The sequence below is a fragment of the Cyphomyrmex costatus genome, unplaced genomic scaffold, assembly GCF_001594065.2.
Source record: "Cyphomyrmex costatus isolate MS0001 unplaced genomic scaffold, Ccosl1.0 scaffold58, whole genome shotgun sequence".
NCBI classification, from domain to species: Eukaryota; Metazoa; Arthropoda; class Insecta; order Hymenoptera; family Formicidae; genus Cyphomyrmex; species Cyphomyrmex costatus.
In genome coordinates, this window is record NW_017279979.1 from 430,955 (window position 1) to 446,276 (window position 15,322).

The 15,322-nt window shown below is 31.1% G+C and overlaps 1 protein-coding gene across 1 annotated transcript in view; it reads right to left on the reverse strand.

Annotated features, from left to right (window-relative positions):
• Positions 1-2,665: 2,665 nt before the first annotated feature.
• LOC108779318 (uncharacterized) overlaps positions 2,666-15,322 on the reverse strand; it is a 122,574-nt gene continuing 109,917 nt past the window's right edge. Inside the window, exons 5-8 of the mRNA XM_018546707.1 lie at positions 4,311-4,552; positions 3,968-4,100; positions 3,553-3,706; positions 2,666-3,447 (exon numbers count right to left, since the gene is read on the reverse strand). Coding sequence (XP_018402209.1) covers positions 2,937-3,447; positions 3,553-3,706; positions 3,968-4,100; positions 4,311-4,552 — 1,040 coding nt within the window. The 3' untranslated portion in view covers positions 2,666-2,936. The remainder of the gene's footprint in view (positions 3,448-3,552; positions 3,707-3,967; positions 4,101-4,310; positions 4,553-15,322) is intronic.

A 15,322-nucleotide genomic window follows, 5' to 3' on the forward strand; every position in this document is an offset into this window, starting at 1 on the left:
TATTTGCAATTTATCATACGAAGTGAAAAAGATTTTAAATTAATTTTTTATAATAAATTGAATTTATCTGTTAATTTACTAGCTCTTTGCCTTTCTTTATATACATTATTTTAAATTTATTATGCATATAAATGTAAACTAGACGAGAAATAATTAAATGCAGATTGTAATCATTTAAATAAGGCACTTTGAGACTAATGCAAACTCCGTTGAAATTACCTTTGGCAACTTCCATGATGAAGCTTTCGATGTTTTTGATAAGGTTCACAAGAACAATGATACGACAATGACGCGAATCATTCAAGGTTGAACTCACGAATGGTAGAAGAATGTCGGAGCTTCGGGTTATTCTAAATTGGTAGCACACATGATGGCGGAGAGGGAAAGTTTAAGATCACGTGACTGAAGCTGAACTAGTGGAGGAAACGTGAAAAATCATCGTACGAAATATTCACGGAATCCCGGCCGGTGGTAGTGAACAATGTAAATGCAACGCTGAGTCAATGCTCAATGACGCGACGCGATGTTCTATGGATGAGTCGCCCATGATTTATAGTCCGTCAGTTTTTAGAAATAATATTTATGAAATGTGGAATTTGTCATCCAAAACAATATAAATCTATGATAATAATACGTAATTTATGATAGTAGTACGTAATCGAACAAAAGTAAAGGAATATCTGTTACATTAGACTACACATTTTTTATTGCTACGATTTTGCATAATGAATTTTACATAATTATTACCTATACAATTATTATGAAAAACTGTAATTACATAAATTTCTTATAAAAACAGTTCCACGAAAGTCTTTATTACCTGTTACTGGATAATTATGAATAGCTAATATATTAAGGACTATCTAATTCAAGCAAAATAACAAGTCATTATATATATGATATCAAAATAATATCTTTATGACTTTCTAAAATGATCATTAAAAGTCATTTTTCAATCATTTCCGATTTGTTTTAACGTCATCCAAACAACACGAAGTCGATTGAAAGTCTATTATAAGTTGACTGGAAAAGTCAAGAATCAACTTTTTAGTCAATCAACTATATAAGTCGACTAATATCTTGAAAATATTGTTACTGTTATGGATATAATAAGTCTTTTGATTGCGGGTATTATACCAATAAATTATTTAGCTATAAAATTTAATCAAGATATTATAGATGTAATGTATAGCGTTTTGAGATTAATTTGAATTATAAATAAATAATTATTTTTATTGTCTAAATATTTTATTAATGTTGAATGCTGTGAAGGTTGATATTGTTATACATGAAGAGAAGAAAGAAAACACAATTTCATTATAAAAAAGAAATATTTTATTTTACTCAACTACGATCGTTACAGTATATTGATGTACGCATTATTTTTTCTTATGCGGGCACATAAAACATCTATCATTCATTTTAATTATAAAAGATATTCAAAGTCAATAGAGATCGAATTTAAAATAAAGCTTTATAGAAACTATATTAACATAATCAACAAAAACGTTTTTATTTCTGATATGTCCTCGATTACATATGTAATACAATTAGAGCGCGTACGTCGCTGAAGCTCAAGTATGTACACAGCGCCTACAAAGCATTTGAAAAAATACTAAAAAACAATATTAACGCTTTTTTAGCTTGCACGTTGAGCTACTTGGGACAAAATTGAGAAAAAATTTAATTATAAACAATTGCACTTGATTTTATTAGACATCATCTTCGTGGCTACTTATTATTAAATGCATTGTTATTATTATTAAATAAAAGTATATAAAAGTTCCGCCCGATTTATCTGGAGTATATCATCAATTATATTCCAACATATTGACTATATTAATATTAATTTTATTTTATAGTTTTGTTCGACTGATTATGCAGCTGAAACACGGTTATGATGTTAAGTTAAAGTTTTAACAGCAAATGACGGACATTATCTTACTTTTCATTAAGTAAAATGATGAAAGAGTAATCGTTCATCATTTTTATTTCTCGTTTAATTTATTTAACGCAGTATATTTGCTTGCAACTTTATTGACAGATTACGTTCGCATCCTTTCTTTTGTACGAATTGTACTTTTGAAGATTCTATGAATCTATAACTATTTTGATACCATTTCAAGGAAATGCTGAAGTGATCATGGCAGAAATTATTTCGATCGATATTGACAGACTTTTTTTATTTCAAATTTAAAATGTCGATGATAGTGACATCTTTAATTGATTTCTTATATTATCGTTCTGTCTCACTCAAACGCATACATGTATCTTTACCTAAAATATTGCAATGCCAAGATCTTGCAAGATCGAGCACCTACTACTAGACATACTTATTTTGTTTACCATTCTGAGATTTCGTTCATGATACATATATAGGTACATGTAATTTGCAGCTCAATATAAATCTTTGTTTTTAAGCTTTTAATATGAGTTGAAAAATAGGAATGTTTTAAACTCTTTTTCGATTTTAGTATAAAGTCCATTGTACCTCTCAATTTTACATCTATTTTAATCCTGTAAAAAGATTTTTTATTTTGTTCAATAAATTCGGAGATTTCTATCGATCTGTAATGTATCGACAATTTAGTCACTCCAGCATCCTTTTAAGTTTAAAATTTAAGTTAACGTATTATGGCATAATTGTAATATTGGCATTCTTTTGGCAGTTTTTTTTAGATTCATTGTAGGAACCTGCAATGCCGATAGTCGACAAGAACGCGTTTTTTTTACGTACTGTATATCGACAAGCGTATTCTTAGTTATAAATACGCAGTTATTATCTTCAGCCGGTAAAAAATTCATTCTTTTTTCTCCCTTTAGGCGCAATCAGTGATGAATATTCTTCGACCCAATTCAAAAGTCGTATTAAGTTCCGACTACAATGGAGTGTCTTCTTCTGGGAGTTACCTCGGTGTTGGAGGTGGAGGTGGTGGTCATACAGCACTTCCAGTATAAAAGCTCGCCTTGCCAGTTAGTCCGGATCCTCGCTTCCTTTTTTCGCATTCCATCGTGCTAAAGGTGTTCTGAGCGATTTGTGACTTCCGTTTAGGATTTTGCAAGGTCATGCTGCGTTGACTGGAATTGGAACTAGAGCTGGTACCAGGTTCTGACACTTTAAGGATGCCCGAATGTATCGTTCCAAAGTTTTGATATATATACTGTGATTGAATAGCCGATACCGAGGTATTCTGATTTTTTAGCGTGATAGGAACAGTCTGTCCAGCCAAACTGTTGAATCTAGTGTCGTAACCGAACGGGGTATCCAGTAAGGATTCATTCTTGTCGACGTAACCACTCAATCTAGAATCGAGAAGACCCTCTTTGTCGACGAAACCACTCAATCTGGAATCTACTATATTCTGGTCAGTGTTTCTCGTAGAGAACTCGGTATACCGTTGCTCCTGGTCAGGTTCCTTGTTATCCGTAAAAGCGATCATGTTTTGCCTGGAATCGGACAGAATTCGAGAATCAATGAAGCCTTCTTTATCGGTGAAGCCACTCAGTCGAGAATCTATGACGTTGCCTTCCGACTTATCAAAATTGTTGTACCGTGGGTCGATGTTCTTCCCATCTGGGTAGACCGGCAAGACGTGTGATAGATCTGCCTTATCGACGTAACTGATGGCCTGTGGATTCGACGCACAGATATCGGGTGCTGATTTACAGAGCAATGAAGTTCCTTCTTCGGCTGTTTTTTGGGGCGCTAAGATACAGAAATGGACTTACTTTCCTCTAAAGAGTCTAAAGCATAAGAAATCATCATTCATTTTATAGGATGTCCCGCAACATTTTGAAGATTAAACAAATTTTTATAAACCATTGGGATTTTTTCGTATCTCAGAATCCTAGAATTCTATCTAACTATCCAATTATCTTTCGAGTTTTCCAATTATGTAAATTTGTGATGTGTCGCATCATTAGATATACTCCTCGGGACACCCTCTTTAGCGATAAGTTTACCCACTTTTGGTTGGCTGGTCGAAGGGTCGGGCTTGCGGCGGTCCTGGTGATTTCTGATGCGCCCTCACAAGATACTCCGAGCTAAATCCTCTCTGTTCTCTCAGTTTTCTTTCGGCACCCGGAACCATGACTCTCACCTAAAAGAAAAACAAAGAGCATGAATATCCCTCGATTAAATCAAACATAATTTAATATGAAACAGATAATGATAAAGCTAGAAATCCACTTGTGTGACCTCGAATAGATGTTTCACGTTTTATTATAGTAGGATCTAATGGGTCTAAGTGAATCCCTAGCTAAAACCAAGCGAGCTAATCTGCAGCGAGAGTTTTAATCGACAACTTCACCATCTCCTCGACCGTGGAGAATCGCGCCATGTAACCGGACATCGTTAAAACGGCCGCCATTTCCGCGAGCATCAATGCTAATCCCGAAAGTTGTAGGCACCAGCCATAATGGTACTGAGGTAGACCGTTATCGTCCATTTGCATGCCGGCAGTTGACGGCAAACTGTATTTTCCCGATAACTCTAGTGATGCGTCCGACAATGCTGATGCCAGAACTATCAATCCACCGCCCAAGGAAAGTCCTGGAACAATATAAACATAATTCCATATTAGACATTGTATAATAATTTTGAAAATAATATAATATTACTAAAAGTTAATTATTTCTTTTTCTTAACTACCATTGTTTCAGTTAAAACGTATATGGAGCATACCATATGAGATACAGAACAAGAATCCAAATAGAAAAGTTCTGAGTCATTTTTTGAACCGCTTCGCTGCGTAATATCGTATAACAACGGACTGAAAGCTTAGATCAAAAAAAGACTCAGGATTTTTCTACTTGAATTCTTGTCCTGTATCTTATGATATGCTCCATATACGTTTTTTTAGTTGCATTTTTTACATGCTATATATAATATATTTTTTCGCTATAATAGTTAATAATAATTTATACACTGTGGTTTCTTTTAGTTAAATTTGAAAGTATTCTTTTTTGTGATTTTTGAAAAATTTTAATTAATGATATAAATATAAAAATATCTACTAATTAAAATACCGACAAAATAATAAATAATGATATTTCTTAACGCTTAAAAAGACTAAAAATATAGATTGTAATTTTTTATTACTATCGCTAAATATTATAGAATTCATAGCTAAAATTATTTATTATTTGTGAACATAAAAGTAACAAAATATTTTTCAAATCGTTTCCAATAATTGGAAATTCATGAAATATAGAATTTTCTTTAACAAACATTTATTATCAATTATTATGGATCATTACTAAATACATTTTATAAAGGCATCTACATTATTAACGCAAAGTTTTCAATTACGAATAATTTTACTCTGTACACAATGAAGTACAACTACCGGGAACGGGATAAAATTGCCAAACTAGTAAGTAAGACGTGACCGCAGGACATATTCAAGGATTTAGAGCATCGCCCGTACGCGCTATATCACGAAAATAGTCAGGCGTATCTTGCATATCCGTAGTTAAGAACATAATGACAAGGAACAGTTTACTCTGTTATATTATATCATATAATATCATATAATAACATTGGAATTGAATTGATCGTTTAAACGACCATCGTCTATAGCGGTTTTTTATGCGAACTTTTCATACGTTTTATTGGATCGAAGTTAAATTAGCGCCAGGTCGTGATCTAAATGGAATTATAGGATCTGACTAGAATCTAATCAGTATATACCGTCATATATATGCTAATCTTAATTGACTAACGCATCAATTACAGTACTATCCGGAAAAGTGAAGAGAACTTAATAATGCTGTCAGTATTGATTATTACTACGAAGATAGTCTAACGGTTATTGGATATGTTTGTGCTGGTCACTGGTGACTGCTGGTGACACAATAGACGATCAAGAAGCCTAACATTACAATATTTGAAAATTGCTAAATGTATTCTCAATAGTTACAGAAATCATTCGATTTAATTAACAAATATATATCTGCAATCAAAAGTCTGTTACGACTTCAACACGTGTATTTATAGTCCGTTTTTATTTAAAGATTGTCTTAAAATAATGTTTTAAGATGCTAATATAGTTCTATATTTTATGATATTATCTTAGTAAACATCAACTCAGTATTATTAACAGCAATATAACATTAATGTTATGTTATTATACATATATATTACTTTTGTATTTACTGGGTTAAGATTTTACTTAAGTCAATTTTAAATATAAGAACCGGACTATGATGAATATCGACATATATGTTCGTGAGAAAGATTTTAAGAGAAGATGACTATCGATTGACTATCGATTACAAATAACTTCTCTTTTAGAACGTGGCGATCGAAGCTGGATATCGCTCGGTTCAATAAGCTATAAAGATTTCATTCCGGTCGCCATCGTCATGGGAATCTCCCGCATTTGTCGAGAAAACGACGCCGCTCATATTGCAAAGCGCCATGGTTTACGGAAGATACGGACGATCGAGTCATAATAAAAATGGGATTGGCGGTCCGCGAGAGACAGCATATGAAAGGGAAGAAATTGTCTCTTTTCGCTTGTCTCTGCAATGCTGCCTTCTTGGATGCTGCATTCTCTTCAACAAAGAACTTATCCATGATAAAATAATAATTTCTCACTCAGGAATCAATTTATTTGCGACGAGAAAGTTAATAGCTTCTTTATATTTTCCATCAATCGAGACGTTTTAAGTTTACGGCTTGAATTTCCAGGGAGAATTGGAAGTCACTGTTTAAAAGTAATAATTTATACATATTTAAATATATTACTCGTTACCGAGTAGAAAAAGTAACAAATTATTACTAGTTATCGATTGTTAAAAGTAACTCATTACAGTTACCGTTACATGGAAACATAATTTTTCGTTACTTTTCCATTACTTTTTTAAAATTGAGGATCACTTATCATAGCGGACGGGTAGCCGTGATAAAAATATGTATTGGAGATTGAGATAGAGATAAAGATTGAAATTAAAATTGATAATTGCTCAATCATACTATGAATTGTATTCAAAAGTAGTTAAGATTGAGATTAATAAGAATGTATCGGGATAATTAAAATCGCAAAATATTAACATAATAAAAATTATTGAATACGCATTTAATTGCTCTCAGACGTTTATGTTAATTGTGCTGTTTGTGTGTGTAGCATTATTGATCGAAAGAGATAATGGGTAAAGATAAAAAATAAAGATTATATAAGTTAAACAATGCCGCAGTTAATAAATCATATGCGTTTAGATATGAAGAAGAAGAAGAAAATAATTATTTCTTTACTTTATTTAATAATTGCTGAAGTTGAACGAAAGAAGTTCGTGAGGTTAGTCATGTGAGATTAGTCACGTGACTGAAATATTGATTGAGATTGAGATTAAAAATTGGAAAAATAGACAGAACCCTTTCAATCTGCAATCTCGGTCTCTGCTCTGTTCTTATTAGTTGAGCTTCAATCTTAATCTCAATCTTAATCTCAATCTCAATCTCCAATGCATAGTCTGATCACGGCTTAAGGACTTTATAGTCTCAAGCACTATAAATAGCTTGTATCCAATCGTATGCCAAGTAACAATAAAAGTAACTGTAAAATTCGTTAACATTACAGTTATCGAAACAAAAGTAACGCAGTTACCAGTTAAGCTACCAAACATTCGTTACAATTAAATAAATTATTTCCATTCTCTGTGAATTTCTATAGCATACAAATAACAAAATTTATACATTATATAACAAAGGCAGCAATATAAATGAGAGAGAACGTTACAAATTATAATGTTATTCTTTCTCTCTCTCTCTCTCTCTCTCTCTCTACATATATATATATATATAGGTATATATATGTATTATTCTAAAATATTCTTCAATTCATTTACTTGTCGAGATGAATGCATTGTTTTGAATGTAATCCGCTGCTAAGAATTTAATACGACAATATCTCATTGCAAGTCATGTAAATAAAAGTTTGTAATTTCCGCGCAAATTTCCTGGATTTAATCGCGGAAGATGCGCTCGTGCAATGATGGATTGTATAAGTTTATCTTAGCGCGCGAATAAAGGATTAATTTTATTGCTGCAGATCGTAATTCTCAGTGTACTTGTGTACGTTCTTACAGTCGAATAATATCGGACGAGCGAATGCCACGTATACACTGGCGGAAACTTCCAGCTCTGTCCTTGTTTCCATGTTCGTCGACTAAATTGCAATTACTGCTAATTAATTGAGCAAAGGTTTGCCTAGTTGCCAGCAGACAAAGCAAGGCGCGACTACACCAACGAAGAAATTCTAGATCAGCACGTTGCGATTGTAATTCCAGTAAGCTGTACTCGTACAAGTAGTATGGAAGTCCTGATAATCTCCAGTAATCGAAAGAATCAGAGGAAAAGGAGAGGAAATATTTCAATATATATACATAATCTACTATATATATATATAATCTTATAAATTCAATGCGCTCATATAAAAAAGCATAAATTAGCTTTGATTCTAGTAGTATAACCATTTCAACATTGCGTTTCTTTAATATTTTAATAGTTATCTTAGAAGTTTATTTCTTGTCAAATAATGAGCAAGCATTTTGCATTTTTATAAATTTTTTAGTAAATTTGGATTTCGACACACTTTTTTATAGATTATCAAAGCACAATTTTTAGTTTTAACTTTTTACGAAATGTTTTGAAGAAATATGTATAGGTATATCTAATTGTTTTACAATTACATAATTTATGAATTACATTTATTATACTATATCTGCTTATTAAATATATTTCATATTATTTAATGTCGAGTATATGTAATATGAACTATCGCATGATTAGTGCTATAGTCTAGTAAGTGTGATCGTAAATTATAATTTTTGCTGGAGTTTTATCTCGAAAGACTCTTGAAGAAAAAGAGGAAGAGGAAAGAAAGATGAAATTGAACAAAGCAACCACACGAGGTAAGTAATACATTATTTATATACAGAGTGTTTTATTCAGATTACCTATAGTACTACTCTTTGCTTTTTAAAAATAAATAGTAGTCGGAAATTGGGAAAAAGTTTTCATTACGGAGCCTATCTGAATTATTTAACGATGGCATTTCAATTTTTTGAAAATTACAAGAAATAAAATAAGCGTATAGTCAAGTCAAAATATTAAATACGAGCATATCATAAATCCAGTGAGATACTTACCGTTGGTCTTTTTAAAACAAGTAACTTTTACTTTTCTCTTATATATTATTTTTAATTTATGAGAAAAATGTAGAAACGTCATATATTACGAATCATTAATTTTCCTAGACATGAAAAATTATTGATATTTTAAATTATATAATATATAAAAATTTGTTAATTTATTAAATTTAAAAAATTGATCAAACCCTATGCGATAAATCCAATAGTGATATTTGTACTTTTAGAAATACAAGAAGATTTGTAGTAAGCATATAAACAATAATAAACGATAAGATCGTATAATATGAATTATTCCAATATCAAAAAATATAACCGTAAGAAGGTAACAATAACTTTAATTTTTCTTTAAAAATATTTTTATTAAGATCTTTTTATTCTGATTCAAGTAATAATAGCTACAATTTTCTTCAAACAATATTATAAAAATTATCATAAACTTTACTTGCGCACATGTACTTGACAAGTTATTACCCGGCTTACTTGCTTTACGCACAAGTGCAGTCTAATTGGCTAGGACTGCACTTGCGCGTAAAGTAGGCGATCTGAGTTCGACTCTCGGCCGAGGTAATATTTTTTGCAATGTAATTAAATTATTTACAGATTTTTAATATGTCATTCATAGATTTTAATGTTATTCAATATATTATTAAGATCCATGCAAGATGCAATAAACATAAAAAAATTGTTAGATTGTTAGTCAATTTAACTCGTGGTAGTACTGCAATTCGTAGTATTGTACTTATCACATGTATGTTCGTAGGATTTTGAAAGGGACATTAAATTGTTATTATATATTTATAAATATATGTATACGGTTTAATGATTATATAAAAGATAGATATTAATCACTAATGAAGATTTTGTAAGTTGAAACGTTTGAAATTCAATTAATGTATTTTATAATTAAAACAAATTGATTTATAATTGAACTGTTTTTGCTCGTTATAAGCATTGATATCAATTTAAAAAGTTAATGCATGTTATTATTAAAAAATAAGATTATTTCCAATTAGTTTATTTCCTCTATCAAAAGAAAAATGGAGGAAAATGTTTGTGTTTTTAAATTTCTTTTGTTAGAGATGTTCAAAATATCTAATTCAAACATGCACTTGGAATACCTTTAAGAAGAAAATTTTTGAATCGATTTTTCTGTATTTCCCTCTAGGTAATCTGAAACGTTCTGTATTATTTACCTTTTGCGCAATTCATCTATTTTCATTTACTTGGGCAATGTATTTGTATATGAAAAATAAGAGAAAATGATCATTTATGATGTTTATAAAAGCTCGGTAAAAGAATTTTTCCACAAACTACAATATATAATTATTTTAGTGAACGTTGATATACTTGATAAATAGTGTAGACGAATGAAAAACTCGATGTGCGCAATATTTCTTCAAATATTTATTATTTTTAGCGTTATTATTTGAACTTTATATTTGTATTTTACAGACTGAAGCTGTTATAATAGAATTACAACTCCGACATTGCATCACATCCGTGAATGCCATATTACGTTTTATTTTAATCCGAGATAATGGATCTGTAAATATATTCACAGTTAAATACAACATCTCGGATGCATTATATATGTATGTACATACATATATACTAAATTAAATAGATTAGGACAGATTAATACAAATGTTTAAATCAGCCTAGAATATAGGGTAACCGTCCGTTGATTTATTGCGCATACAAGAATACACATTCAAAGCTGCTAGAATTAGGTAATTTACGGTTATTAACGCATTATTGATCGGTTAAGCCATTTATTAGCGCATTTAGTGTTATAATATGCAACAAAATATTAATTTCACAGCATGCAAATTGTTCGAAGTTTATAGAAAATTTGCACTAGTATAACGTAAATAAAAGAGAAAATTTAAAAAAATTGGAAATAAGGAAAAGAAAATATACGAAAAATAGGAAATATTTTATAGCTATTATTGTGCCGGTGTAGTGCAACAAACAGAATACTAAATTTTTCATATTGTTGTTTTATAAAAAAAAAGGATAGATACAAATATTGTATGGAAATTGAATTAAATAAAATTGTGAATCCTTAAATCCTTAGAATCGATTTCCTTTTTTAATATTATCTCAAAAATGTTAAAACTATCACCTTTCAATTTTAGGCATATCGTCATTCCTTAATTAAATGTTCGCTGTTATAGTGGCTGCGTTTATGACTTCCGCAGTCTTGTATTTTACAAAGTTTCATAATATAAACGTATGGCGTGATTGTTGCTACGCGGCTTGTTGCTATGTAGATATTCATATCGATGTAGTTGCTGAGCTATACACCTTCCTCCCATTGAAAAAAGAAAATGGAAATATGGAGTGTTCATTTCTGTACAACTTCGCACTTTCAATATTTCATATATGATTCCCGTGTGTATGTGCATAAATTTTATATAATTCTGTCTGATCATGTTATTTATTTCGCGGCGTATACATTTTGATATCGCTAATTGTTACTAATTTTATGTGCTGCTTTAAATCTGGTTGCGGAACGTGGAATTTAGAGGTGTGCGAATCAAACATTTATGGTCGAATTGAATCGAATCAAATTTGAAATTTTTACGTCAAATAGAATCAATCCTTTTGATTTAAAAACAAATTAAATTCGAATCCAATTTTCTCGAGTTTACATTAGAATGAAAAGCAAATAAAATAGGCAAATTCAAAATTTCAAACTTATTCGGTTTTAAATCCCTTAAATTCGAAAATGAAACAAATCCACTCAATTGTAATTAGATTTAATTCGATTCAAATTCGAACTGACATATCTCTAGTAGAATTTATCGAGATACTTTCTAAACGTGCAAAAGCTTGCTCTCTCAGATTATGTTTTCTATTTTTCTCTATTTTATGGTTTTATTATTACTTTTTTTATTATCCAAATTACGATTCTATTATAACAATATTTTATTATTAAAACTATTTTGTTAATTCTTATGTCTAACAATAAATATTTAACCTTGTTTGTACTTTAAATATTTTTTAATTTTATTTTCTTTATTTTCGAATTGTGTATCCCACAATAAAGTCATATTAACGTTTGATAAATATGTGTTCTTGTATATGTATATAATATTTTTTTCAGATTCAGCGTAGATACTAACTTTATAATAACATATGTAGTCGTTAATTCACAAATATGTCATTCAGCTAATATTTATGATAGTTTCTTCAGATTAAGAATCATTTTTACATATTATTATTATTATTATTATTACTTTTATTAACGTAGAATACAATTACAAATAATTTAGTTTTATCCAAAGGAGACTATTTACTGAAAAGTACTTGTTAGTATTACAATGTTTGTTACGATTTATTTTGTAAATATATTATACATTTTATATATCTTTAAGCCATAAATTCTACACGTTATAATTGATCATTTTGTTTCTCTGTAACTTGAAAATATTTGTATCTGGATTTTTAAGTTTAATCTTCAAAATAAATGTCTATATAAATTATAAAAATTATTAATTTTTAATTATAAATTTAATATAAAACGTCAGCTTTATACATGTTTATTATGCAATACATTTAAATTTTAATTAAATATTTTATTAAATTTACAATGTTTCTTCTTTATTCCTTATCTTCTTCGTTCACCTTTCGCCTGAATAGTAAAATCTAATTCGTCAGTAGTAATTACAATCTACAAGTTAAACAGAGCCAAAAGTTGCCGGGTCATTGCACTCTCTTTCATCTTAGCCCTCTCACGACCTCGGTAACGTACATAACACTCGTATCTCTTGCGTTTAGTCCCTTGAAAGTGCTGGTAGATCAAAGTTGACAAACTTGATTTACCTTATTGATGTTCGGGCTTGGCTTTCATCTAAATATCAGTACAGATTAGTTCGGCACTTACAACACGTTTTGCCAATCTTGATTAATCAAACTACGAAGCCGGACATTCCACCGGAAATAGCTGGAGACCCCACCGATTCCCGCGAAACCTGACGAACGGTTGAATCAGATACTTTCTAGAAATGATTGATAGCCGATTTTGCATTGCTTGAATTACGCGAATAAACTTCATTTAATCTTATAAGAAGTGAAATGCAGTAAGAATCATTTTCATTTCTGAAGCAAAATCTTTTTCCAAAAAGAACAAATTGAACATCTCGATACCTAAGTGGACTATTTGCGTTTAAAATACATCTAAACGAAACATTTTTATAATGTATAAAAACGTTAAATATATGCTATCGACATTAAAAGTATATAATGTATTTATTAACTCTCCGTTTGCAAATATATTTGTTTCCTCCATCTATAGAGTGGAAGATGGTGTACCTCTGATCAATTTTGACATTTTTTCTTGTGCAAGTTTTTGATGTCTAGAAATTAAAAAAAATTTTTTAATTCTTTGAAGTTGTTGACACTAATATATATTTTTTGTAGATATTATTGTTATCTTTTGTACATCTTTTTAACATTAGAAAAAGAAAACGTTTTAAAACGTTTATTTTTCGATTTATATGTTTATTACACAATTTTTAACGTTCATTAACGTACAATATTTTAAACGTATGTTGCTCGGCTAATAAAATAAATAATATAAATAAATAGCGTAACCTTTTTTCCTCATAGATACAGCAAGATTTGTTATTAAAAAGTACAAAAACCATATATTTTAATTAATATTAATCAGCACCGTCATTAAATATAAATATCACTCAACGGAAAGAAGTAGTGGCGATAACAGCGATAATGGAGATAATCACACGTGACACCGTATGAATAAATAAAAATTACGGCGTGCAGATCGACGCTGGGAACGCGTGTACATTGCAATCACGTCGCCGCGTCGCGTCGGCGCGGCGGACACGCTCGCTGGTACGTCGTTGGCGACCTGCGGAAGTGCGGGGAGATCGTCGCGCGTGCCGTACATGGCCGTGATATGTTGCTGGTGGGTCAAGTTATTTAATCCCGCCGGTATAAACCATAGCCGGCACGTCCGAAAATTTATGCACCGAAGCCGCACCAGGATGCGCGACGCGCCGCACGACTCGAAATATCCGCACACGCCCTTCCGGAAGGATTGTTCCACACATCGCGTCGCGTCGCGTCGCGTCGATGGTCCTCGGTTGGCGTAGCGTAGTGCTCCAACGATTACGCGAACCCGCTGGAAACGACAGCGAAAACAGTGTGTGGCTGACTCTCCCCCTCCTAGCTTCTACAATTTACGGAACTCGATATTCCGAGATCGCGCGTGTTGCTTTTTCCTTTTTCTCTATTTATTTATTTTTTTTTTTTGCAAACGCCGATAAATTCTGTCGCACGTTGTTCCGATCTAGCGGCTTGCATAAACAATTGCAATCGGTGATCTTTTTTTCCAGCGTTTGGCCTATCCCGTTATCTGCGGTTATCGTGTACCGAATACGTAACCAATGGTACTCGTTTGTATCGGATAGGTTTTTTGCAAGTTTTTTTCATCCAAAGAATTCGCAAACTCAATGAAATTTTGTTATAAGTTAGAATGATTTAATAACAGCTGAGAGTAATGACTCTCGGCTAATTAAGTTTCATGAGCGCAAATGGAGGATAATCTCTTTTCTTCAGTTGGCTTTAAATGAACTGTAGTTTAACAGAATTTTAACCTGAAGCTTCCAATTAGCCTGATATATCCGATAAATTTTGCGATCTACTATCTCGAAATTATCTTACATTTTCCTTCTTAGAAGATCGTTTTGTTATAATTTCGATTTGTTATAATACTAAGAGAAAAAGGACATAATAAATGTATGTATACAAATTTTATGTGTAAAATTTGATGTGTATTTTAGATAAAGTTAAATAACTTTTACATCAATAAGAGAATTGTGCTCAAATTTTACACAAATACTAAGATATAATAATAGAACAATCAAAATGAAGTTCTTGTATTTTGAGTAGTGCTTTAAATTGTGAAATATGATATATTCTTAATATTTTATTAAAGGATTAGGAAAGCGTGTTCTATTAGACGGGAGATACTTTCGCAGCAAAACTAATTAAAAAATAGCAACAACAACACCACAGCGGGCTGTTAGATAATACACGTTTAACAGTTCATTTCTGTGTCGACGTATTCCTTATCTCGTTTCTCGTTCGAGCGTATGCCTTAAAATCTGGAAAGTACATTCTTGCAGGATGAAATGAC